The sequence below is a fragment of the Ruditapes philippinarum genome, unplaced genomic scaffold, assembly GCF_026571515.1.
Source record: "Ruditapes philippinarum isolate M1 unplaced genomic scaffold, ASM2657151v2 ctg1555_1_1_1_1, whole genome shotgun sequence".
Lineage (NCBI taxonomy): Eukaryota > Metazoa > Mollusca > Bivalvia > Venerida > Veneridae > Ruditapes > Ruditapes philippinarum.
Genome location: NW_026857622.1, coordinates 43,514 through 70,634, shown reverse-complemented (window position 1 = coordinate 70,634; position 27,121 = coordinate 43,514). Strand labels below are relative to the sequence as shown.

The 27,121-nt window shown below is 31.5% G+C and overlaps 1 protein-coding gene across 1 annotated transcript; it reads left to right on the top strand.

Moving 5' to 3' along the window:
• Positions 1 to 1,417: 1,417 nt before the first annotated feature.
• LOC132750378 (alpha-mannosidase 2-like) lies at positions 1,418 to 21,766 on the top strand. The gene is made up of 21 exons (XM_060740345.1): positions 1,418 to 1,565; positions 6,832 to 7,003; positions 7,700 to 7,827; positions 8,644 to 8,817; positions 9,105 to 9,294; positions 9,885 to 10,062; positions 11,084 to 11,304; positions 12,019 to 12,192; positions 12,511 to 12,619; positions 13,087 to 13,163; positions 13,829 to 13,994; positions 15,073 to 15,203; positions 15,431 to 15,524; positions 15,886 to 16,011; positions 16,534 to 16,651; positions 17,845 to 17,981; positions 18,766 to 18,907; positions 19,507 to 19,569; positions 19,932 to 20,002; positions 20,764 to 21,066; positions 21,608 to 21,766. Exons 1-21 carry the CDS (start codon positions 1,418 to 1,420, stop codon positions 21,764 to 21,766), a joined length of 3,081 nt encoding a protein of 1,026 aa, XP_060596328.1.
• Positions 21,767 to 27,121: the final 5,355 nt, after the last annotated feature.

Here is a 27,121-nt window from a genome sequence, read left to right as displayed (position 1 = left end):
TTATTTTCACATATCAGCTTAATACAAATTTGGAGATGCCACTGAGCCAGTGTCCTGTATTTAAACGTAATCTGACAACGAAACCGGATATAGAGGTAAATTTATTTACTTTTTCTAGCAATCGAGTAGTAGGTCTGAGCTTAATGATGCGATAACACGACTTTTCTAAAAACTTAGCTTTTAGTACAACACAGTTTCCGTCTTAGAGGTACCGTAAGCGAGTCAACGTATCCGTTTTTGTTGTTGTTGTGTTTTTTTCTTTTTTTGTTTGCTTTGTTTTTAGAAAATCGTCTTCATTGCTATATTTTTAAGTTATTTGATGATCAAAAATGAGTTATTTTAATTACAGTTACAGTTTAATAAATGTCTAAGGGAGCGGTGGCCTAGTGGTTAAGGTGTCTGCCTCTCAACCCAGAAATCATGGGTTCGAGCCCTACTCGGGCCACGACCATGTTTCTTCATATGATACCACTACTGGTTGGTTCCAGGAAGCGGACTCGAAAGTGATTAATATAAGTTGCAAGAACTTGTTTCGCAATCGAGCGTAAATAAATATGTTTAAACCAACAAATATTTAACATGTAATATCTTTAATGCGAAAAGAAAACAACAAACAAAAAAAGTTACATGAGATAATTAAAAAATGTTTTACAGTTTCGCAAACGTACATACATTGGATTTACTTACACCACATCTTAATCCAAAATACCATAGCTGATAATTTAAGCTCTTGCTTACTACAAAATCAAAGCACAAAAGGCGCTGAATTTGTTTGGGTCTCAGAATGTCAGAAAGGTAAAGGTTGTGAGATTATAAAACAATTTGTTTTTGTATAGTGCCACCAATGCTTTCCAGCGTTTTAATTGTAGTAGATTGGCTATAAGACTAATTGCAACACTGATATTCGATCCAATGTTTATTTTACTTAAAAAATTTGAAAACAAAAAATGAGTTGCCTTTACTGGGTTTTGAACTCCAGACCTCTCGCTTCCTAAGCGAGCGCGCATACCCCTAGGCCACGGTGAATTTACATCTCAACGGCCTGAAGAAAACCATATAATTCTAGTTAGGGTTTGTAATAGCTAACTGTTGTTTAACACTTGTGTAAATAATCATGGCGCTTACTATAAGCATGTATATCTATAAAGAATTAAAAAAATAGAAATATTCGACTATTCGGGAATTATTTTGCTTGAAAATTAATCCACCTGTCATGTGATCATATTTACGCAGTGATCTCCCCTAAATTTTTCGGTGTTATAAGTGTTACATATAAAGGGAAGTAACCTCTTCAAAAAAGCGGACTACTTTCGGCACTTGCAATAACAACATAAGAGTCTGAAATTTCGCTACCATTATTTGTTTGGTCTGACGATCCAACAAATAAAAACTTACGTAAAATTATCTGTTCACGTAGATGTCCGAAGTTTACCGAAATATTCCGTTCGATAACCCGTACGGTGGCGTATGGAAACAGGGATGGCAGGTCACATATCCGAGCAATTTATGGAACGCAACACAACCCCTGAAGGTCCTAGTTGTCCCACATTCACACACAGATCCAGGTACCAAAGCTTGATTGCTTGACAAGTTATATGATAATATATTAGCGTATTTAAGCGACTTACGGTACATTAGCATATTAAAGTGACTGACAATAGATAAGCGTATTTAAGCGACTGGCGGTATACATTGGTATATAAGCGTATTTAAGCGACTGACGGTATATTAGCGTATTTAAGCGACTGGTGGTATATAAGCGACTGACGGTATATTTAGTGTTTAGTGACTGACAATAGATAAGCGTGTTTAAGCGACTGGCGGTATATCAGTGTATTTAAGTGACTGACAATAGAAAAGCGTATTTAAGCGACTGACGGTATATTATCGTATTAAAGTGACTGATAATAGATTAGCTTATTTAAGTGACTGATTATAGATTAGCGTATTTAAGTGACTAATTATAGATTAGCGTATTTAAGTGAATGATTATAGATTAGCGTATTTAAGTGACTGGCAATACATTAGCGTATTTAAGTGACTGGCAATACATTAGCGTATTTAAGTAACTGGCAATACATTAGCGTATTTAAGTGACTGACAATACATAAGCGTATTTAAGTGACTGACAATACATTAGCGTATTTAAGTGACTGGCAATAAATTAGCGTATTTAAGTGACTGACAATACATTAGCGTATTTAAGTGACTGGCAATACATTAGCGTATTTAAGTGACTGGCAATACATTAGCGTATTTAAATGACTGGCAATACATTAGCGTATTTAAGTGACTGACAATAGATTACCATACTTAACTGGCTGACAATTGATAAGTTTGTTTAAGTGACTGACAGTATATAAGGCTTTTAAGTGACTAACAATAGATTAGCGTATTAAAGTGTTTGACAAAATACGGTATTAATAATAAGCGCGTTTAAGTGACCAATACTATGCATGTATTAGCGTATTAAATTAGCTAACAACATAAAAAGGTAATTAGGTTATTTGACAGTAAATCTAGATCTACTATTAAGAATGTCATTTGCACAATATATTATTTTATTTTTTTTATTTCGAGTTTTAGTTTTAAATGTGTTCGCTTTCATTTAATGTACGTTGTACTACAAACATAACACGTTTCGACCAAAATATTAATGTGTAAATTCTTTTAGGCAGGACGGCGTATTTTTACAGAAATATACATAATGTTTTCCCATGTGCCATTAAAACAAACTTTGCAAATAAATGAGCACTGTTAAGACAAAATGGCTCAACACATTTTAGGTTATAAAAGTCCGGGTAGCTCAAAAGATAGAGCGTTGGACCGTGAATCGGGCGACCCCTGGGGTGAGTAACCAGAAGCATTCGTTAGAGTTACGATCATCGTTAGGCCTTGGTTAAGCTCTAGTTAGTAATTTACCCTCTAACCCGAAACGTTCGTTATACCAAAAATACTAACGAAACTGTCGTAAAATAACGACTACCTCGGAGTACACGTTAGACCTTCGTTGAAGGAAAAACAACGTCTGAAGCTCTTTCAACAAACTTTTTATGAGTATGTATTATTTATATCACGTATTTTCTTCCTATTTTCTTGATATTAAGTCCTTGATATGATGTTACAATCTGTAAATGTCTTAAGGTAGTACACCCCTAATGCACTGTCTCCACTTTGAAGAGTATTCAAATAGGCTAAAATCACTGTAAAGTGTATTGAAACTGAGGGGGCGTGGGTTCAAACCCCAGAAGGGGCAATTTTTTTTCTTTCTTTTTTTTCTTTTTAACATTTTTTATTAATCTCTCAGACCCCCTATGGAAGAAAAAAGTTTTTTATTTTAATTATATAATTATTGTAGGTATTTATTTACTAAATAATGCCAAATTTAATAGCAAATATGATACCAGATATTTTCAAAGTTTAATAAAATAAAAACTAAACGGTTAAAGTATTATATATTTTGCAAAAACAACCAATATACATTAAAGAAAATTTAGGCAAACTTTGAAAATAGCCCCTCATTTTGGAAAATTTTAGGGATATTTTAAATAAGGCTTTTTACATAGGGAAATGGTCAAATTAGTGTTAAAAGTTGGTGGGGTAGGGTTACATTTTAATACATATTAAAAACATTTCGTTTAAAAACACTCATTTTGCTTGTTTAATTTGTTACCTAAATGTCATTATTTATTTCTGAACAATGAGCAAAAGGAAAACATTTTTCATATTGATGATATTATAGATTATTTAGAGTTTCCTCATTTCTGAAAAAATCCCTTCTAATGGCAAAGTTTTAGTTCATAAAAATGTCCATAACTCATAAACCACACGGTAAATTTTGTTTAAATTTTGCATACAGGTGACATTTAATGCATATAACTGTCCTATGTTGTCAAATTTACAATTCCTTATAATGCCCATTAGGGGTGTACTACCTTAATATGTAAAGTTATTATTTATTATTTATTTATCATTATTATTATCATTATTATCATTATTACTATCATAATTATTATTATTATTTTTATCATTATTATTATTTTATTATTATTATTATTATTATTATTATTATTATTATTATTATTATTATCATAATTATTATTTTTATTTTTATTATTATTATTATGACTGCATTCATTTTCAAAATAAAATGTAACCGTACTCATTAAACTTAAGTGAGCATTTCTTTCGTAAATGATTTTAAGAATAATTCCAAATATCTTTATACAAGTGATGTTGTTTTTTCATTCCGCAGACAATGGCCGCCATGCTGCTAGAGTATTTAGATAACTGATAGACTTTGGACACTTATATGTTTGAATGCTTCTAAGGAGGTTGATTAATTTCATCAACTGACATTGAGAATACAAAGTGACCTGTTAATCGCCTTAGTTATCTTATGTAATAGTATTCTTTCTTATTTATCTCAAAACAAGCTAACACTACTTGTATTGCATGTTTAGCAATACATCACATTCTTTCATGTATGAAATTAAATAGATATAATATTACATTAAAGTTTCAATTTTTTAATACTTAAAAGACTTAGAAGTTATACTAGTTCTATATACAAAGTGAAATTAAAGAATTCAGCATAAAGACATTCATGTACAATGAAAGAGTGTAACACAGTATATGGATATATTTTGACGTGTTTGGTTATATATGAAATTCAGCGGTTTATATTAAAAAAAAACAATATTATATATCTTTCAAATATTTTAAATTAATGGTTAACCTCTATTTTCATGAAAAGTAGAGTTTATTAATCGAAACTTGCTTTGTTTCCCATGTAATTTTCAAGCTAGCAACATACGAAGGTTTATTAAATATTTTCACCACTGTGTAACAAAGGTTATTTAAAGAAAGTTTTACAGAAAAAGCTGTTCATTTCTTCATTTGCATCATTTAAATCAAAACAAAAATCACGTTGCTATTTAGCGTCAATATTTTTAAAAGCATCGATTAAGATATTAGCGAAGATATTATTGCCATTGGCCAACAATCATAAAGTTTGAAACTATTTTATTATTTTATTCTTAAAAAATAATTCACATTTATTAAAAAATGTATACTTTGCCTTTAAAAGGAAAGATGATTAACATTTTCTCTTAAATTGTTTATAAATCTTTATTTATTTTTCATCACAAAGAAATATCAAATCAAGATATATGTATATATATAGCATTTCATTGAGGATTTAATTCACTGTATATTTATCTCAAAAAGTATCCAAATCTTATTGATTTTTATTTACTTTGCACTTTAACATTTACTCTTAGATAGTGTACTACTCTATTTCATCACACACATACCGAAATATTCTACATCTTAAAGATGAGGCAATGAACTTATATCTAGTCTCTCCTTTTGTTTTTTGTTACAAATCCAAAATGTTCAGTTGTAATTATGTTCATGTAACAGTATTTCTTGTCTATAGTTTTTGCTAGAAACGTTGTTTAATGTTTAAAGCAAATAAACGTTATTGTATTGTTTTGTATTGTATTGTATTGATAAATTTGATTAATGAATATATATGTCTTTATTAATGAACATACAAATTCCATATAACATTTTTATGTAACTTGTAGAATTTTTCTGATGAGAAATCTGTTATATAAAAATGCATATTTAATTACGTTTAAAACAGTTTATCCTCAACACTATAATATCAATTTTGGTTGATTTGAAATAACGTTCTAGTATAATTACTGAAGCTCGTACTATATATAACGCCATTAAAATGTAACTTGACATTATCTTCAAAGTTTATTTTAAAAATCATTGAAAATTAGTATTGAAATTGTATTGTTGATGCATTTCTATCAATGTATCTTCACATTTAGTATGATTATGTACTATGTACAAGTCAAAATAAAATAATGTTCTGTTCTGTATTGTATATCCGAAGACTTAGAATTGCTTTCTTTAGATTCGTTTTACGGCGAACGTATGGCATACATACATACATGCATGCATGCATGCATACATACATACATACATACATACATACATACATGCATACATACATACATACAACATACATACATACATACAAACACAAACAAACAAACAAACAAACAAACAAACAACAAACAAACAAACAAACCGATTCATACAGAGTGTCAATTGTTTCTTTCAAGCAGCTGTGTTCACAGATATATATGGCTGCACATTTGCACAATTTTTAAACAAATTGTAAACAGTTTAAAAACAATTATTTATACGTGCAATGTAATCTATGCAGGAAAAGCTAATAACAGGTGGTGCCAAAATGCTGTGTATACCCTTAACGATTACACAACGATTTCGTTAATGAATTTTACTAACGACTGATTAGCGATAACATAACAATGCTTTCTGGTTATGCAACAAAAACAATCGGTAAAATCACTAACGTGTTCGTAACGCGATCGCTAACGCTTTCGTTAGCGTGATTTTAACGAAAGCTTCGGGTTACTCATCCTGGCAGGTTCGATTCCCGAACGGTCAAGATAACTTTCGTCGTGCTTGATCATGAAATCCCTTTTACGATCATTCGCAATGTACCTCTGCTTTTGGCATGTACAAACGTTTTCAGTTCCTCGCGAAAGTGAAGGCAAAACTAGAACTGGTAAATTGCTTCAATGTTTGCCTAGAACAATGCACTGTGCTCTGATGAATTCAATGTGGCTTATTGCTGTGATTCGGATGGTAAACTAATACCACCACTACCAAAGGGAATATTTTCGGTCCTCTCCGAACATGCTCTTTATTAATAAGTCGATTTGAAATAAACGCCGAAGTGTTCCGGATGATATGAACTGAAATATAATTTATGTGACCTTACAGGATGGCTAATGACGTACACAGAGTATTATACTTATCACGTAAAAGACATTCTAAACAATATGTTGATGAAGTTAGAGCAATATCCAGAGGCTAAATTTATTTTTGCTGAAATTTCTTTTTTCCATCTGTGGTGGGATGACCTTATTGTAGACAACAGGCTTAAAGTTCAAAGGTGAGAAATGATTTTGCAGAATCGAAAATATCTTTATTTGTTTGTATACTTTTGCTTTTCACTCATCAATCTACAAAGGAGCATCTTGACAAGATAAATGAATATATAGTTCACGATTTACCAAAGCAAATGTGTTAGAATTTATTTTAAATACTGCAATACTGTATTACATTGACTGGTGCATTATTAATTAATTTTTCAATATCGGGCACATTTTCACTTTAAATGTAAGGCTAATATGAAGTTCACCACATTATGAATATAAAAACAAGGCCATTATGCAAAAAGTACAGCCTTTATGAGAAAACTCGGCTATTATGAGATTGCAGAATTTTGATTGGCTCTCCAGCTCGGCCATTATGAATCTGCCTTGTTTTCATTGAAGAAAAAAGCGCCATTTTCAATTGCTGCAAGGTAGTTTTTCGAGACATTTTTAAAACAAGAATCCCATTTGCAATACTCACAACAATGGAATTTCACATTAGTTATTTTTTGTTCATTAAGTACTTAACGATTTTAGATTATGTGTAGTTAATTATTAAAATTGTCAATAATTAAGTGTTTTCATAATAGGCTTGTTACTGGGCTTTAGACTGTCATACTAGCCCTCGGCCTTTTAGCCTTAGACTAATATGAAGTCTAAAGCCCAATAAAAAGACTAACTTATTATAATTATATAAAACAATCATGTTACAGCTTACTAGATGAAGGTCGGCTTGAGATAGTGACAGGAGGATGGGTTATGGCTGACGAGGCCAGTACACATTACTTTGCCATGCTTGACCAACTGATAGAGGGACACCAATGGCTTAGTCAAACTCTTGGTATGTATTATTTTACAGATTATATTTATGATTACAGTCAAGAAAATGTGCTTTATACTTATAACAGCAGATAATGTATTTGCCGTGTGGCAGCTGAAAAAAAATCCCCGTACTTAATATCAGGTGTTGCAATATATTTCTTGCTCCTTGAGGATAATTTACCGTAATATATTTCATCCCAGTGTTGTTATATTTTTCTTTCTCCCTGTGGATGATTGACTACTGAAGATTGAACATTTCTCAAAACGGTGAGAGAAGGGTCAAAAAAGATGTTTAACTCTTCTTATCAACAAACTCATTGAAACCGAGTCTGCAAATTTCATTTACATGTACATATTTTTGATCTCAGTTTGCTTTCATGAGATCTCTATTACTTCTTTTGGTGGGTATTTTTTTATCCAAATTATGAAGTCGTGGCGCATTGCCAATATATAAGGGTTCTTTATTGAATTCGTTTAATGTAAATTCTTAACCCTCAGGTTGCTGGAATATAGTTTACCGTGCTAATGGTCTTATCCAAAATGAAACATGGACATATTTAGGTTTTATGGGTTGATACTTTACTTCGATATAAAAACAATTATTAAAATCCTTCTTGATGGTTTGTCGAAAGCAGTAGGAAACAATAAAGCGGATGTCAAAGTTTTTTAGACGCTTATACGCACTACCTATAATATCACCTCAGTTACAAGAAGCAAATTTGACGCGGTTTGTACCATAGAATCATCCAGTATACTTGTACACAATCACATGTTTTATATTTTTGAGAGAAAATTTATCGCAATGTTTTATTTTTTTTTATTTTGTCATCGCTAGGCGTGAAACCTACTTCAGGATGGGCGATAGATCCATTCGGCCATTCCTCTACAATGGCATACATGCTCGGTCAGTCAGGCTTTAACGGTATGGTTATGCAACGAGTCCACTATGCCGTGAAAAAGTATTTGGCCAAGGCGAGACAGTTGGAATTCATGTGGCGACAGATATGGGGTAAATAATCGATTTTTTTCTTGTTGGATGTTTATATCAAAATTCATTTGAGCGTTTAAAATTCCCCAACTTCTAACACAAATCTGGGAAAAAGTGATCCCTCGGAAAAGTTTTTGTTATCAACTTGGTTTACTTCGTTCCATTATCACTGTAAGTCATTCAGCTTGAATTGTAATGTGCCAAAATACCATATAATGCTCAAATAAATGTAAAGACATCATGCAATTCTATATAGAGTTATAAACTGGTCAATACCAACAAAATTAATGCAAAACTTAATCATCTAGACAGTGAAGGTTACACGGATATGTTAAGTCACGTGATGCCGTTCTACTCGTACGATATTCCTCACACGTGCGGACCCGACCCAGCCGTCTGCTGCGAATTCGACTTCGCCAGAAGGCCTGTTGGTAAACTAAAGTGCCCATGGAAACAGTCTCGAGTTGAGGCAATTACAGAAGCAAACGTGGAGAAAAGGTTTGTGAAGATTAAATGCCTAATACTTTAGGCGGTGCTAGAGGGTATGAACGATGTTGCCCTTACATGGTTTCTTTGTTTTATGAAAACAGACTCAAACTGGATCTATGCAGTTTGTGACAATTGCTGTCATGCTATTCATAGATAGCTATAGAGAATAGTACTTTTTTATAAAGATCAAAGATGGATTCTAAACTAATGGTCTTAGAAAAGCGTCTATTTTCGTTTTGTTTTAAACGAAAACAAATAGAATGTAAGGATATACAATGAACGGGAACGAGAGAACTAATTATAAAAATTACCTGGATGAATAAGATAGTTTTTCAAAATTATTTTTGCATAGATTTCACCGTGTCGAACAATATTGAGGCGTGGCGTAGCTGTCAATCAAACATAATCTCGACCAATCATGTAACAGCTTTAACTTTCTGACACAAGTCAATCAAATATTATTACAGTGCTGGATTAGTCTTTTTGAAAAGCATTAAACCTTATTTGAAGGCATTTTATGCTCATTAAGACAAATGAATAGATCTTTAAACAAATGTCAAATACAAGAATACTGTTAAATTATCTATTTTTTATTTTAGGTCTCGCACAATTGTAGACCAGTGGAAGAAAAAGGCTATGTTATTTAAAGGCAATGTTGTGCTGGTTCCCCTTGGTGATGACTTCCGGTATCAAACAGCTAAAGAATGGGACGAGCAATTTACCAATTATTTAAAACTTTTCGAATATATCAACAGTAATACAAACTTAGGCGTTCAGGTACGGTAAGAATATGTTTATAGATCTTTAACATAAACAGCATTGGCATGAACGAGTGGTTGACTCGTCGGACTAGTAATCTAATGATCGCCAGCCGAAGGGGCAAGTCATTGTTTCCTTGAGCAAGAAGTTTTACACTAATTGCTCAGTACTGGTTGGTTCCAGGAACGGATTCGAAGGTGTGTTAATAAGCGTATAGCTTTCTACACAATCGAACTAAAATAAATAACAACAACAAATGAAACAGATAATAATATGCCAGAAAACAAAAATCAAAAACAAATAATGAAGATAAAACATAATGCTTTTACGTTATTACATATAACAATATTTTTTTTAAGTGTAGTCATTTAAAACAGTGGACTTGGTTAAAATGAGTCTGTTCACGAGATTCATTTTAATTATGCAACGTCTATCACTACGACAATAACTTAAATTATGTATTTTTAACACTGAAAATATACACAAAACAACAAAAACATGTAAACAAGTATTGGGCGACTCTTACAGCCGCCACGCTATAACACTTCAATTAAAATGTGGGTTGAAATGGAAAAGATAAGATTTGTGTTAATGAATATTTGTTTAAAAGAATAAAAGTGTAATGTTTCTTAATTATTTATCTAGAATGTTTTCTTTTGTATACATTGCTTCTCTAAAACTGACTCACTCAAACTTGACCAAATAGTTTTGTGACAATGTTAATGAGATATATATATACCACACTAGTCACTCAGAGATTGCTATTTTGAAGCATTCACGCCTATGTACTTTTAACGACAAGTTCACGTAGCCTACTGCGGCAATGTGACCAGTGCAGACCAAGCTCAACCGACACTTTCGTATCGTTTGATAATGGTCTGCACTGTTTGCATTTCAATCAGTGCATATTTGAAAAGTTTCCCTAAAAGTTATAAAGGATTTTGTCTAGGTTGAAAATCGAACAAGTTCATTAAAGAAATTAAGCGTGACAAGTGTTAAGAAGAGTTATATTGTCATTTAGCTAAACTTTCGTTTCAAGGCACAATTTGGCACTTTATCCGATTATTTTCGGATTGTACACGAAGAGATATCAACCGGAAGTAGGCGTGATGACGTCACATACCCAGAAGAGAAGCGGATAGATTCTTTAACTGGTGATTTCTTTGCATACGCTGACAGGGACGACCATTATTGGAGTGGTTACTTCACATCTCGTCCATTCCAGAAACATCTGAGCAGAAAACTGGAAAGCCATTTAAGGTATTTTTCTTCAAGGCCCAATAAATATTTTGGCTCATTTGGAGGCATGCAGCTCTAAAAAAAGAAATTCTCCAATATTTTCATATTGACAAAGTAAATACTCAAGAATTGTTTAAAAAAAGGAAAAGATTTCCTTGATATACAATGTACTGATTTCAGTGACATAGATAAAACATAAAGTTGTTTCAAGGCAGAAAGTGATGGCGTCTACGGTGATATATCGTTGTGCCAAAAAAGGTTCCAAACTATGTCATCAACTTTCATTGATTTGAGTACATCTTATTTGTAATCACTTTTTTGAGAACACTATCACACCAAACAGACATATCATATGCCCACAATCCTACCATGACGGGTAAAAAACACATCCATTTTCTGCAAACATTATTTATAAAATTTAATGTTTCTTAGTTAAAAAAAATCAGCATTTTTTTCTTGTTTTTTTTTTCTCTTCTTTTCATTATTCCACATTGCAATTAGAGATTTTTACCCTAAATCAATATAGCTACAATATATTCATTTAAAAATATTAAAGATTGTCATGTGTCATATTACAATACTAAATCATTAATTGAGACTTTACGTTTCTTTTTTGTTGCTTTTCTTTCTTTCCAATATAATAATGGCATTATTCATTGTTATTTCTCAAATCTGCTGTTATATTTCTTATTGTACACTGTACAAACTTTACGTTGTCATTCCCATTTCTTACAGAGGCGCTGAAATTCTATTTACTTTGGCGTCTACGAAGGCTAAACGCTCCCCAAGGAGCGTGTTTGAACTTATGACTAAGGTGATGTCTGCGCGGAGGAATCTAGCCTTGTTTCAACACCATGATGGTATTACTGGCACTTCCAGGGAAAATGTTGTTAAAGATTACACAGAAAGGTAAATAAGAGTTACAAAAATAATAATTTACTTTAAAAATATATTTTGCTCGAAGTTGATATTAAAAATAAAAACCCTGATAATTTGAAATGCAAAATTAACATCTTTTGAATATGCACAGAGAAAATATGTAAGTAACGTTTTCAACATCATACACAACTGGTAAAAGGTATTCGCAGTTTGATAGGGAATTAGCTTCAAAATCATAGTATATACATACATAACTTGTAAAAATTTTTAATTATGTATATTATTGTATATAATGCAATTTTCAAAAATTGAATATATGTAGTTGAACATGTTTTTATATTTTTTCAGACTTGTAAAGTCATTAGAAGATATGAAAGTGGTGATGAGGGAATGTGCTTTTTATTTGACATTAAATGATGAAACTACATATAACAGCACGGCACAATTTTACAATTTGGTAACATATCATTTACATAACAATATATTTTGATTTTTTTTAATTATTTATTACGGGCTAAATGTGCATACGTGCGAGCCGTCAACCCGTCTCAAAAATGACGTCACAAATAATATAAACAGAATATCACATGTGAATGATAAATTCAAATATTCAAAAACCGCAAATACAACAAAACCAACCCCGTAAAACAACATTTTATTTAATGAAAACATTTTCATAGCAACAAAAATATATTTTTTATACAATTTATTCATATTGCACTATGATAAAATACTTCTTAATTTCATAGGAGTAAAAATGTTTGGAAACAAAAGAATTACATATTGCCCATTGATTTTTGCTTACATTTTGATATTGTTAAATTTTGTTGTTATTTTTTTACTATCATTACTTAGAATGACAGTTGCATCATTTGAATTAAAGACATTGTTTGTATACAATTTAAATTGTATTATTTGATACAGGATGAAACAACAAATAAACAGACATATGGCTCAGAATCTACCGTTCTTGATCTTGGTGTGGAGCATGGTGTACCAAGGTATATGGTATTGCTGATACTCTGTTAAATAAATATTGGAATACAATATTTATATACAACGTTTAACTAAAGAGCCTCTGGTGTTTTTAAATATAAAGTTTTATTTTAAGAAACAACAACAATAACATCAACAACAGCAACAACCCTAACCTCCCCCTAAAAAACAACACCAACATCATCATCAACAACAACAACATCATCATCATCATCATCATCAACATACCAACAACAACAACAATAATAACAACAACAACAACAACAGCAACAACAACAACCTCCCCCAAAAATATCAACAAAAAACAACAGCAACGAAAAACCCCGAGTTACCTGTATAATATTTTATAACTATCTTGTTGAAAGCCACTTGGACAATGGTCATATAAAGGCATCTGCAGATGACTTGTAACTCTTTATTATACCAAATATTGTATTCAAATACAGGTGATTCTAGGACACCGAAACTGCCGCTAGATTGCACTATCAACGAAAGCACACCCAATGAAAGCTTGTAAGCAAAATTGTTAATTTAGCCGTGTTGAGCAACTTGTAAAGTTCCAACTTTAATATACAAATTCTATCATAAAGACTTCTACCATAAGAAAATATACAGGTCTTTCAAATGAACATTTTAATATGATAAAATCATATAATTGCTTCTTTTAAAGATCTGTTATGTTTTACAACTCACTCGGATATGAAAGGCGGTCAGTTGTTTCAGTTTTGGTTAACAAACCACACGTTGTAGTACGGGACAATAATGGGCGGTATATAAAATCACAGGTCGAACCATTCTGGACCAAGGATGGTAACATTTCAACTCAAATATATCAGGTACTTATAAAAACTTATAAAAATAATAAAAATAAATACAAATAAAAAAAGTTTAGAGATAAGAATTAAAATGTAAATTCAGCATGAACAATTTGAATTAATCAAGTGAACTGAAGAAAACGGAGCATTTGTAAACGTGTCATCCCTTGTAAATGAATTGGTTAATGGTCAAGAATCGGAGGTAGTTAAATTACGGTTCTTTATTGCGTTCTGCTTGGTGGTCTTATAACCCACTTTCATATTTTTACAATTACTCCTACACCTTTCGCATGTTGAGTTAAAACTTTTCTCTCATTTTTAATATTAATTGGTCTCTATAAGTTTTCAATAGTTAAAATTTTGAAGCCAGTAAAAATGCAAAGAAAATAAAAGTTGAAACTTACTTTATAATTAGTTATATATATAATTAAAAACTTGTAGAGTCGATTCTTATTGTGTTTGCACATCAGAGATAATGGAAAGTGCAATGTCTCTTTAGCCCCCTAGCACCGACTGTCTTACCAGACTGTTTTAGGCGAATGATTATCTGATTTAATATTAGTCACATGGGAAAGTCGTTCATGCACATGTCACACAAAGTGTGCAAGCCATTGATATGTTAAGTTGTTTTTTATGCCATTTGTTACTATAATACCCTTATCCCTTATGACGACTTTCTTATGGAGAAAGATGTTGCTTGCTTTGTCATGGATGAACAATACGGTTTCGTCTTTGAGCATATGGTTAAATACAAAACCATAACTGTAAATATATTCTCTAGTTATTAACTTAATATGATGCCATTGTATCATAGATCCAAAAATTTAACTGTGTTGAAGATAGATTGAATACTGCTTAAACCGGTGCTAGGGTGTGTGTGAAAGAGATTGCACTTCTCGATTATGGGGCGTGAGAGAGTTTGCACCACTCATTATTTCTCATGAACATACTTGATTAAACTGTGTCTTATATTTTCACATATTTACTTTTTTCATTGCGTTCCGGACACCTCCACTTTTAGAGATTTTAAAATTGTCTCTATAATTCCATGTGCTTTGTGTTTGGAAAGTTGTTGGAAAATTCGTCTTTCATATTTCAGATTACGTTTGAGGTAACAGTAAGTGGCCTTGGAATAGCTCTGTACACTATTCAACATGTTTCTGGAAACGATAATGATAAGGCTTTTGTTGCTATAGTAACATCTTTAGATAAAACAGATCGAACGAAAGTGTGAGTAAAATAAGTCGATCAAAATGCAAGTATTTTTATAAGAAGCACAATGTATCGTATTATCAGCGAAAAGTGAATAATTAACAAATTTTTAGACATATGTAAATTATATATGCCAATTTGAACACAGTCACCATTTATTTGATTGGAGAAACTAACAGATAAATTGCAAGTAAAATAGAGCAATATATATAAATTTGATGCAATTATTTTATCATTTATTTCAGGAGCCGAATGATTGAGGCAGATAAAAGTGATGATATTGTATTAGAGAATAACAATATGAAAGCGGTTTTTAACGGGGCGACTGGTCTTTTGCAGGTAAACAAAATCATCAACTTCAGTGCCAGCGTCATCAATAATTTTGTTCCTTAACATATTTAATATCCCTGCTAAACGATATCTATTTAGTGATATAGTATCATGGCAGTCTTGTTTTATATATCTAGTCTTTCAGGATTATCGAGTCAAATATGTTTAACGTTGAGGGTTGAAAACTGCTTTAGCCGGTGTTATGGAGGGGTTGTGAGAGATTTTGATTTTTAGAATTTACGATTTTCAACTAGCCATTGTTTTTGTTTTTATTGCTTTCATGTGATATTTGACTCCTTTCCAGATATCATTTTGGATTTTTGTTTAAAAAAACCCCAACAAGACAACATGTTTTGATTTTAATTTTTAGTTGATTTTCAACAAAAGAGAAGGTGTTTGGTACAGGTCAAAAGTTGACTTTCTTTCATACGGAACAAAAGCGTCAAAAAGTGAAAAAAGTGGTGCATATATTTTCCTTCCTGATGGCCCTGCCAAGGTAAACATATATGTAAATATTACTTAAGTTCGTAATTTTTGCCTTTTGACGGTATCTCGTTTATTATGTAGGCAATACAACTAGCTAAAAGGTTGAGCAGATGATTCCGCAAAAGTGGAATAAATAAATAAATAAATAAATTAGTTGAACAAATAAATAAATAAAATAAATAAATAAATAAATTAAAAAATAAATAAATAAATTAATTAATTAATATGTAAATAAATTAATAAATAAATTAGTTGAACAAATAAATAAATAAATAAAATAAATAAAATAAATAAATAAATAAATAAATAAATAAATAATAAATAAGATAAGGCAAGGCAAAAAAGTGAAATTAAGATATTTTATCCTTAAGACCGAAATCACAAGACTCGAATAAGTTGAAGTTTAAACATATTTTTAGTTTTTGATTAAGATTGATCTTTGTTTTATTAAGATTTGCATTTTTAAAAAAATAGGTTAACCCATTTCTTCAAGTTGTCATGGTTTTCCAATTGTCACTACTTGTAATTGCAGGTTCTGGTTCAGAAAGAATTCCCTAGGATATACGTCATCCGAGGACCAATCAGATCACAGGTGCACGTGTACTCTGATATTGTTCCACAACATATTGTTACTTTATATAATTCAACAGGTAACTTATTATTTAAAATGTACTCCATTTTCTCAATTTCTGATCAAAACAAAATGAGTATACAGTACCAAGAAATCTGCCCATTTAGCTCAATAGGGAGAGCATTGGGTTTGTAATACATTGATCACTGGTTGGGCCCTTATACGAGGGCGTAATTTGTCAGTGATAATTGATCTCGAACATTGAGTCTAATGGTCCTTTGTCTTTTATTGCTGAATCAGAAATCACTGAAGGATTACCTTAAAGGACTGAGTAATCGAAAAATTCTAGAATAACATTCAGTCTTGAATATTGTAAAATGGTCATTTGTCTGAATGGTTCTTCATTCATAGAGGCTGTTGATCCCCTATCACCGTATCTATTTATTCTCTGCGCAGAAATGCTGGTCGTAAGAGGCGACTAAACGGGTTTGAATTACTCGAGTCTATGTATCTCTTAGGTCAAGCAGGTGAGGGGGTTTGAACCCTCGTGTTTCTTTGAGTTTGTAACACCAGGGGTTAGCCCAAATCATTTTTCCTATTCAGTCGTCATATAACCTTGGTGCGCCGCAAACAAACAAAGAGAAATCACGTGGGATTAGCGGTCGGACACTTGAAGAGAAATTTGTAATTACTGGATAGTTATCCAAGTAAGGTGGTTTAGGTAGACCGCCTGTCGAGACAAAGGCGTAGAGGAAGAACTTAACATCATGCACAGTATACGTCATTTCCTCATAAAAATTACCTTCGATCAATATATGTCTAAAAGTTGTGTAACTTACAACACCGAAGGTAGTACCTAGTATCTGCGATATAAGCGCTCAGTTACCAGCTTTTATGCTAAGAATATAGTAGATCTCTTATGTTTGACTTCGTATCCTGTAGTAGTTTTGCCAGAAACGGCAGGCGAAGACTCTATGTAACACACATCTCAATGTTTTACTGTATTAAAAAAAATACAAATTAAAGCATCAATATAAGTTCCATATTGGATTGTATTTGAGGATCACTTTTATTTTTTCCAGCGTTTTCGTTATTATTCATGTAACGCAAGCAATACATTTATAAAATTGTTAAATAGTCTTTAATATACTAAAAATACAATTATCCAATGAAAACAGACGTAACAAACTTGCAATACTTTTTATCTGTTATGCAGATTTACTTATATGTGCATATTACATATACCAGTTGTAATTATTTTATTCATTGTAGGTATTGAAAGTCAATTTGTTGACATTCAAAATATTGTGGACGTTCGTAAACAGAGAAACTTTGAGCTTGCAATCAGAATTACAACTGACATAGTAAATACAGATAGAACATTCTACACCGACTTAAATGGTTTTCAGGTAATTTTCATAGTTGACTTTTCAAACGCCAAACTGATTTTGTTTTCAAATCTACATTTTGTGAGTGTGTTACTGAATCTTATATTAACTTTGCTTATAACTGTCACTCTTTTTCTATGTGAAAGTGCTGAATTAGCGAGCCAATGAATTGATCCGCGAATGAACGCAAAAATTACGTAATCTTGAAAATAAAGTGATTTACAGTATTTACTACAGTACTTTTAAATTGAATGTTTGTTATTCATGATCTTTATTGAAATAATGTTAAATGTAATTTGCAGAAGAAATAAACATGGACTATATACAATGACACTTTTTATAAAATTTTTCTTTTTAAATAGATTTAGTATTGCTTGTGATTTCTGATGTAGAAAGAATGTTTTTACTAATTCAAATGTATGAAAATAATAACTAAATTGGAAGATATAATTTTTAACTGGCTGAACTAGGTTGTTTCCATTTACAAATACTGAGGCTTTTGCAAATTATAGTATTAGTATTTTCTAAAATTTACTACATGAGCACCTGCTGTTCTAAATCACAACATGGTTTTGCATGAGATTATTATACAACTGGATAGTAAAAAATGGAAAATGAATGCAACGAATGCTGAAGAACGCAAAATCGGTTTGCGTGAGACAAGGAAATGTTGAACATCTTCCGTGCCTCTGGTATCAATTTAAGAAGAATTTGATTCTCGACACAAACATTATAAAAACAGTAAAGGTGAACTTTGCAAAAGTAATTGATTCATTTACTTGTAACTGTTTTGTCTTATTGTTAGATACAGAAGCGAAAAGTGCATAGCAAGTTGCCATTGCAAGGTAATGTCTATCCTTTCACAACCATGGCGTTCATACAAGATGACCTTCATAGACATTTTATTTTGACTGCAAACTCTCTGGGATTTTCAAATCCCGAATCAGGTTGGTTTCAGAGTGATCTTATCTAACATGTATCTGAAACCGAATGCAATGTTGTTTTAAAGAAATATGTCTAAAAAGCCATCCTAATTTTAATACTTATTTCAGAATCAATAAAACTTTTCTATTTAAGCTTTTAACGTCGTCTGAAACAAAAAAAAATTGATGTGGCTTATTTAAATTTTTGTTTAGTTATCTTTTTTGGCAAAACACTTCTCCAAAAGCATCCGTAGAAAGTTTCTTCATCACGAGCATCTTTACGAGATGTTTACGATAATATAAACACTATTTTTACTGTTTAAGGATTAATTTTTAAGTGATAAATTCGACTTAACTTAAGCTTTTATACTTTTTAAAGTTTAAAGTACCCACTCTAAATAAAATTTGGAGAAAAGATCGAATTGTTTAATTAATTTCTGCATCAAATCTAAAAGTTTAGTAAATAATTTGTTTATTCATATCAAAGGAGCGCCGACGGAAGTTTGTGCAAAGAATATGACCTCGGCAATTATGTTATGACTATTATACATTGTAATACTATGATTCTTTTTTTTATCAAGTGTAGATATGTTTATATTGTTTTAACCTCTTCATATTATCAGGAGTTTTGGAAGTAATGTTGGATAGACGTCTGAACCAGGATGATAACAGAGGTCTTTTACAAGGTAGATTTTTGTCTTCTGATGTTTTTTTTATGTCTTACAATATTATTGTACCAATTCCATGATTTGAAAGCCTTAATGAATTGTTTGAATAGTTAATGTCTTTACATTTAACAAAGAAATTGATTCCAACACGTTTATAGTTAAGGACTGAATACCGGTTAAACCCGTTGCTAGGGGGTATGGGAGATGTTGCACGTTTATATTATCACTCATTAGCAGACTCAATCCAACGGAGTCTGCAGTTTTCATACACTTTACTTATTTTCATTGCTTATGAGGGATCTCCGTTTTTCTAAATTTTTTAATTATATTTTAGGTAGATCTTTACACTTAATTGATCTGTAACCTAATCTATATTTCAGGTGTTGTAGATAATAAACCTACACCGAGTAGGTTCAGACTTCTCATTGAAAATTGTGGTGCTCAAGGTTGTGTAAGTAAAAGATCCTTACAATTAATCATTTATCTGGTCTGTAATTAGGATTTATCGGTATATAGAGTCTACAACGCGATTTTAATTCTTTTTCAAATAGTTTTTACTATTATTTTCATTATTATTCTTAATTACATGTACTTTGGTTAAACTGTATTTTAATAAAATTTAGTTATTTGGTACACTGTATTAGTAATTATTACGATTCTTTTAATAGTAACATGTAACTTATTTTCAGCCCTTATCTTCTAGTACCAAAAACATTTAGTCTTTGTCACCAGTTTAGATTAAAAATCAGATCATCGTTTTCGCTCCTTTACCCTTAGGGTACAGTTAGAATATGATTTTAATTAGATCAAGATATATCTCTTTAACTTTGAATTGACTGTTCAGAGTTCAAAACAGGGTAAATTCATTACACATACATGCAGGCTTAGGGCTAATAAAAAAAGAAATGACTCACTATAAATGTCATGTTGAGACATATTTTGACAACAGTTCCCATAAGCTCTTATTAAAAGGAGAAATTCGATTATATGACAAAATGATCAAAACACTGAAAATTGTAGAATTTAATGCTTGCTTTTATACAAAATTTATTGGAGCAAAATAAAGTTTCATCAAATCTAGAAAGATTGTTTCTATTAAATTCTAATATAAAATATTATTAAAGTATTAAAAAAAGCAACTCTTCCAGATTCTTCTGTTAATTCATTTTTTTGATCTTATCAATAATATATATTAATGACGTTTTGTTACAGGATAATGATAGAAAAATCGTTTTCCCGTCACCAATGGGACACCAGTCTTCCCTGGAATTGATCCACCCTTTGTTCACATTTTTAAGCAATCCAACTTTCTCAGGGAATTTTCCGTTACAGTCAAACATTTCCCCACTTACTAAGAATCTCCCATGTGATGTACACATGTTAAATCTACGTACAATCAGTGACAGTGGTGAGCAACACGTGAACAAAAGTTTATCAGCTCTTATACTTCATAGAGTAGGACTGGATTGCACGTTTGATAGCATCAACGACAACTGTGAAAATTTAGGAGAAAATGTAAGTCCGATGGTGGGTTGGTCTTTTTATTTTGTCATATTCATGATTATCAATACATAAAACATGCATTACAAAGATCATCATGGAATGGTGGCATTTGACGAACGGAGTTATTTTTAATTAACAGGAATTGTCTTGAAAATTCACCTTTCATACTCATCAGATTAGTTACCTGTACCCTGTCGAACTGTCTGACGGGGATAAGATTGGTTGATTGGCTAGTTTGTACTAGGGTTTATTCATCATTACAACAGGGAAAGGGACAATGATAGAAAAATCATATCCAGATGCTCGTTTAATGGTAACATATTTTCTTGCGATTCATATTTTAACGACAGGGAACGTGTTTTTATCTTTGCCTATGATATAAATGAGAAAGAACAACAAAACACTCGGCAATCTGATACGTCCCTACATACAAATCAGATTGCCTCTTGTTTCGATGCTCTTTCTAATAATTTCGATGAAATGAGTTTCTTTAACTTGTCGGTATTAGTTATTTTATACACTTTTCATTAATTTTTTGATTGTACCATTTCAGGTGACTTTATCGGAAATGTTCCGTGATTCAATCATCACAATAGATTTTGCCACTGAAACATCTTTAACAATGATGTATACAAAGAAAAAGTTAGATGTAGAGGACGCAGTTGTGATCAAACCAATGGATATAAAAACACTCGTTGTCAACGTGCATTAAACAACTGAACTGGTCATAATATCTCATAAGATTTTGCAAAAAAATGTTATATATGACCAATGGTTGTAGAAACATTTCGATGAACGTACATTAGATAAGTCAAGTTACCATGATAAAAAACTTAATAGAAGATTTTAGGATGGTGATCGTAATTTAAAAGAACTCCACTAAGGTTGTTTTGCATGATGGGACTGGAAATATTTTCTCGAGATTTTAATACCATTCTGAGGTTTGGACCAGCAACTTGAGCGAAAATTTTCAGATCATCCAAGTTTTTCCAGAAAATCATTTTCATTGTGCGTAATGGCCACAAAATGAAACGCGTTGCAATGATTGCCGCTAAAATTTGGCTGAGTATCGCACAAATTATCAATATTCAATTAAGATTTAGATTTTTTTATTTTAAGAGCTTCCTTTGAATTATTAAAGAATTTCAAATTTTATAGTCCTTAGCTTTTTAACTGATTGGAGCCAACTTACATTGCATAAGTAAGTCTATTATGATATGTAGATATAACAGAAGATTTATTCAAGATAATCTATATTTAACGAACAAATTATCTAAATGAAATATAATATTTAAATTATTAATCATGATTATTAAAATATTCATGATTACTTGATATTTCGTCTAATTACCTTGATTTGAAATTTTACGTTTGTACTTTGTTTGAGATTGAATCATGGTTTAGGTATGACCATATTAATGCATTACCACCGCATTGAAGGCTAAAACTACTGTTAAATACATTGGAAAATAGGGCCGTGGGTTCAAACTGACTTATGTTGTCAATATCTTAGTTCCTTATAGTGCCCGTTAGGACGGTAATACATTAAGCCGGTGTTAGAGGCATGCGTTATAATTTACTTCACATTATATCTCATTAACATAATACATCAAAACAAGTCTGCAATTTTTACTGAGAAAACTTTTTTCTATTGCTCTTGATCTTCTTTTTCAGATTCGTGTCACCGTACATAACATTACTCAAATTATCATAATGTAGTATATTATTTTTATAAAGAATGTTGTTATCTGGCCAGTTGTTATAACATAATTTTCTTTTCATTTCACTTGAAATGAATCAAATTAGCGTATCAATTCGACTTTGTTGCCATCATTGACTGTAAAACAAGTGTTGTCAATGTACAAGTTAGATTAGTGTAATATTGTTTATAAACAGCTTTCGTAGACAAGGGAAATAAATTGAGACACACATTTTACAGTTTTGTATTGGTAGATAATGTCCCCTTCTTACTGTTAAATTATCAGTATGTTATTGCTTTTTTACTTTTTCTAATAGGTTTTCAATGACATTGTCATTTTTCGTACTTTTTTTTTGTTTTCATGCGATAATGATTTGTCATATTTTATGTGCTATTATGCATTATACGTATTACATTGTAATCATTTTCTTTTCCGATTATTACATCATAGTGATTTTTTGTAGGCAGATTTATTAACTAAAGAATAAATTTCATACAACAATATATTACTTAAACAGTGATGATATAATGATTTCATGTATAACCTAACTGACACTGTTTTTGGACTTTTGGTGATTTTATGAATAAAGTATGGTATTTGGAAATGAAAGACAATGTTTCCTTCATTTATTTCGAAAAAATGTTTAAAATCATAGTATATGATACATTGATGCATATTTTATTTCCTTTGCGATTTTGTTATTTCTGATATTAATTTAGTGTGATTACGAGAAGGAAAAAAAGACGAAGAAGATGGCGAAAAAAATATCTTGAAAATATGGTAAAGAATAAGAGTATGAACAAAAAAGTGGTTAAGAAGAAAATGGTGAAGAAAGTGAAAGGAAGTGGTTAAAAAGAAAATGGTGAAGAAGTAGATGGCAAAGGATTCGATGGTTAGGAAGACAGTGGTTAAGAAGAAGACAATGAAGAAGATGGTGAAAGAGATGGTGAAAAAGAAAATGGTGTAGAAAAAATGTGAAATATAAATGGTGAAAAGTTGAAGAAGGAGTTGTTGAAGAAGAAAATGTCACAGAAGAAAATGGTGTAGAAGACGATAGTGAAGCAGAAAGTGGTCTAGAAGAAGGCGGTGCAGAAGAGATGGTGAAGAGGAAAATGGTGAAGAAGATGGTAAAAAAAATGGTGAAGACTAAAATGGTGAAGGAGAAGATAGTGAAGAACAAAATGGTGAAGAAGAAGGTAGTGAAGAAGAATATGGTGAAGAAAAAAATGGTGATGAAGAAGATAGTGAAGAGTGAAAATGGAGAAGAAGAAGTTGGTGAAGAAGAAAATGGTGAAAAAGAAAACGGTGAAGAAGAAGATGGTGGAGAAGAAGGAGAAGAAGTATTAGTAGAAGTAATAGTAGAATACAGAGGAAGGAAAATGGATCTAAAGAAGAAGGATAAGAAAATTCGAAAAGATCTATTTCAGTTTAAACATTTACATGTATTTGCTTTAAATAAAACACGATTTATTTTGTTTACTAATCTGGAGAATAAGTTCAAATGATATATGAAGTAAGATACAGTAGAGAAGTGACAAAATATAAATTTTTGTCATCTGATTATTTTTTTTAGTATTGAAACGAGGTAAATGATAAATATTTTGGCTTTAGTTTATGTAGTGAACAAGAATATGGTGAAGAAGGACATGGTGATGGAGAAGATGGTGAAGAGGGAAATTGTGAACAAGAATATGGTGAAGAAGAAAATGGTGGAAAAGAAATGGTGAAAAAGAATGTGGTAAATAAGGGCTTAGAAGGATTAATCAACTAATCAGTTGTCTACCTGATACAGTTTGGTGGAAATAAAACAAAGGTTTTATATTTTGTAATCGCGACATATTCAATGTATTTATGTTTTGTGCACTTATTCAAATTTAGTAGTAGTAAAACAAGGATGTATATTTGGTATTGACTTGTTAAATCTGTCTATCGAATTGCCGAACATTAAATGACATGGCCTTGTCAAATTCTGTACTCAATATCCTATAAAAGTATATCTTTCACATTTGAGGCTTAATTCCACTAGCCTTGATGAATTATACACTGTCTTCAACTTTAAACATCAACATTATTTGGGTCAAAAGAGGCCCGTAATATAATATGCTAGCCATCTACTTTTTTCAGAAATCTTTAGAAATCTTCATTCTGTTGGGACACTGTTTAAATTGTTCAGTTTGAAAAACTCATTTTTTCTAGCGGGAAGTACATCTTTAATCCTCCCGCACAGAAATGAGGTCTTTGGAAATGGACAAAAACAACTTTTAAAGTCATCATAACACACAAAAACTACACTGATGCAATAAATAGAGAAATTGACTTAGATTAAAGCACGTCAAAATACCCAAGAACGATATTTTAGACTACAACTGGTCTAATTATGTACCGGAATGGCACCTAAACCGAATCAGTGTGGATATAATAGCATATTATTTAAATTTATGATTGAATTAATTGACATATAATTGTAAATAATGTTTGAATTAATTAACGTTTGTGTGCCAAGTTATATAACACAATTGGGTGTTAATTACATTTTTTAAGTAGAGACGCCTGATTAAATGATAATAAATATGACATAATGATGTCGGTTTGTCTTTTGATCAGCTTGATTTATTCATTGCATGCGAATAAGTACAGTATATTTCAACTCTGGTATTATGAGAATCTTTGCTAACGCACTCATTTCTAACAAATATTGAAAGAGATATTAAAAACTTTCTATCACATGATTTAATAGGAAAATTATTTAAATCTTTGTAATAAAACTATTTCAATAGTAATCTTACAGATAATGCAAATTGTAATTTAATGTTCGTACATCTTCATACTCAATCCACCACACAAATTGCTCCATGAAATAGTAGGTAATGTGTTAGCTAGATTTGAAGGCGACCGGGTTTGGAATACTTAGCTGTACCATCTTGGCAGTACCATCTTGGCTGTTTCCTATGTATGGACACACTTGGCTATTCCCTATGGATGACCAAGCTAAGCTGTTTTCTTGAGCTTGACTGTTTCTTGTAGATGTACGAGTAATTTCAGAGACTGTCCGTCAACTGATTAAAGCAAATGTAACTTCATGTGCATCAAGGGGAATCAGATAGGCTATCCCTAGGATTGGCCTAGCTGCTGAGTGTGATAATTGTATCTGAGATCAATGCAGAAAAGTTGGAAGCAATCAACACACAGTGACTGATCATCACTGAGGGCCTATCCGGTACGAGTATTCATAGACTGCAGAATCATTCGGACAGCGACTTCATAATGAGAATAATAGCTGCTCAGCAGATAACATCGTACATGATTAATTACTACATGTATACAAATGCATGCTGTGTTTTATACCTAGAATTGCCTCGAATCATATATGTAGAAATCTTTTCACAGTGACGATCTGCGCTCTCTCTGTACAGTATTATCATTTTCCCACTAAATATGATTTTTGTTTTTCTATGCAGCTCTGGCGCTATACGTTGGAAACTTGGTGTACTCTTTTGCCGACCTGGCAAACTTCTAGCCGATTACATAATTTGAGACTTAATCTCTTTGTCTGCTTAATTTGCTTTTTTGTTTGATTGACAGTTCCATGTACACTTCCATGTTCCTTTCTGATTGCGTTGTCGACTGTTATATTTGTCATGTATTAATCGCCGATTCGGTATTAATTTCTCCTTCCCCTAAGTACCCTTAAAACTTTAATGTGCACTTCAGGGTTCGTGTTTTCGCCTTGTATTGTTGTTTTGGTTACACTCTCTTTGACCGTGTTCACATCATGTCCTTGTATAGTTTCTAGTCGGGATCTTGTGTGGATTGGCGTTATTTGCGGCTTTGTTCCTTAAACAATGCTATCCGTTTTTGATATTCATATTCTGTTTAATCTTCTTACATATATTAAGAGCTCAACTCACATAATTGCTGTTTTGTTATCCAGCTAAAATAAAATGATTTTGACAAAACAATTATGAAGTGGCAACAATAAATTATTGTGTAAAGCTTTTCTTTGAACAAGGATCCACATCAAACTGCCATGTTCTACTGTTCAAGGAAATGCTTATTTAGCTTCAACAAACAAACATGACTTTAATTGTCATTTTAACTTTACATATTTAACATTATGTGGTCACAAAAACGGGAATAAGCCGGATTTAGTTATATGATTTAAGAAATGTGAGTAGACAATTTTGCAGCATACCGAATATATCACAATATACGTATGTGTTAAATTTTAGTAATCTTAAAATTGTTTTAAACCGCCTGTTTATCTCAAGTCGGTGGTTTTACTGTTAATTTATTTCAACAATAAAGGAAAGCAGAAGGAAATACATGTATATTCTAATTTTTAGTTTGTTCTGAGAAACATCATTCAT

Coding starts and splice junctions, on each gene's coding strand:
- LOC132750378 (XM_060740345.1), top strand. CDS start 1,418: ATGTCCGAAGTTTACCGAAATATTCCGTTCGATAACCCGTACGGTGGC. Junction 7,004..7,699: donor AACAGGCTTAAAGTTCAAAG/GTGAGAAATGAT, acceptor ATCATGTTACAG/CTTACTAGATGAAGGTCGGC. Junction 20,003..20,763: donor ATTGTGGTGCTCAAGGTTGT/GTAAGTAAAAGA, acceptor GTTTTGTTACAG/GATAATGATAGAAAAATCGT.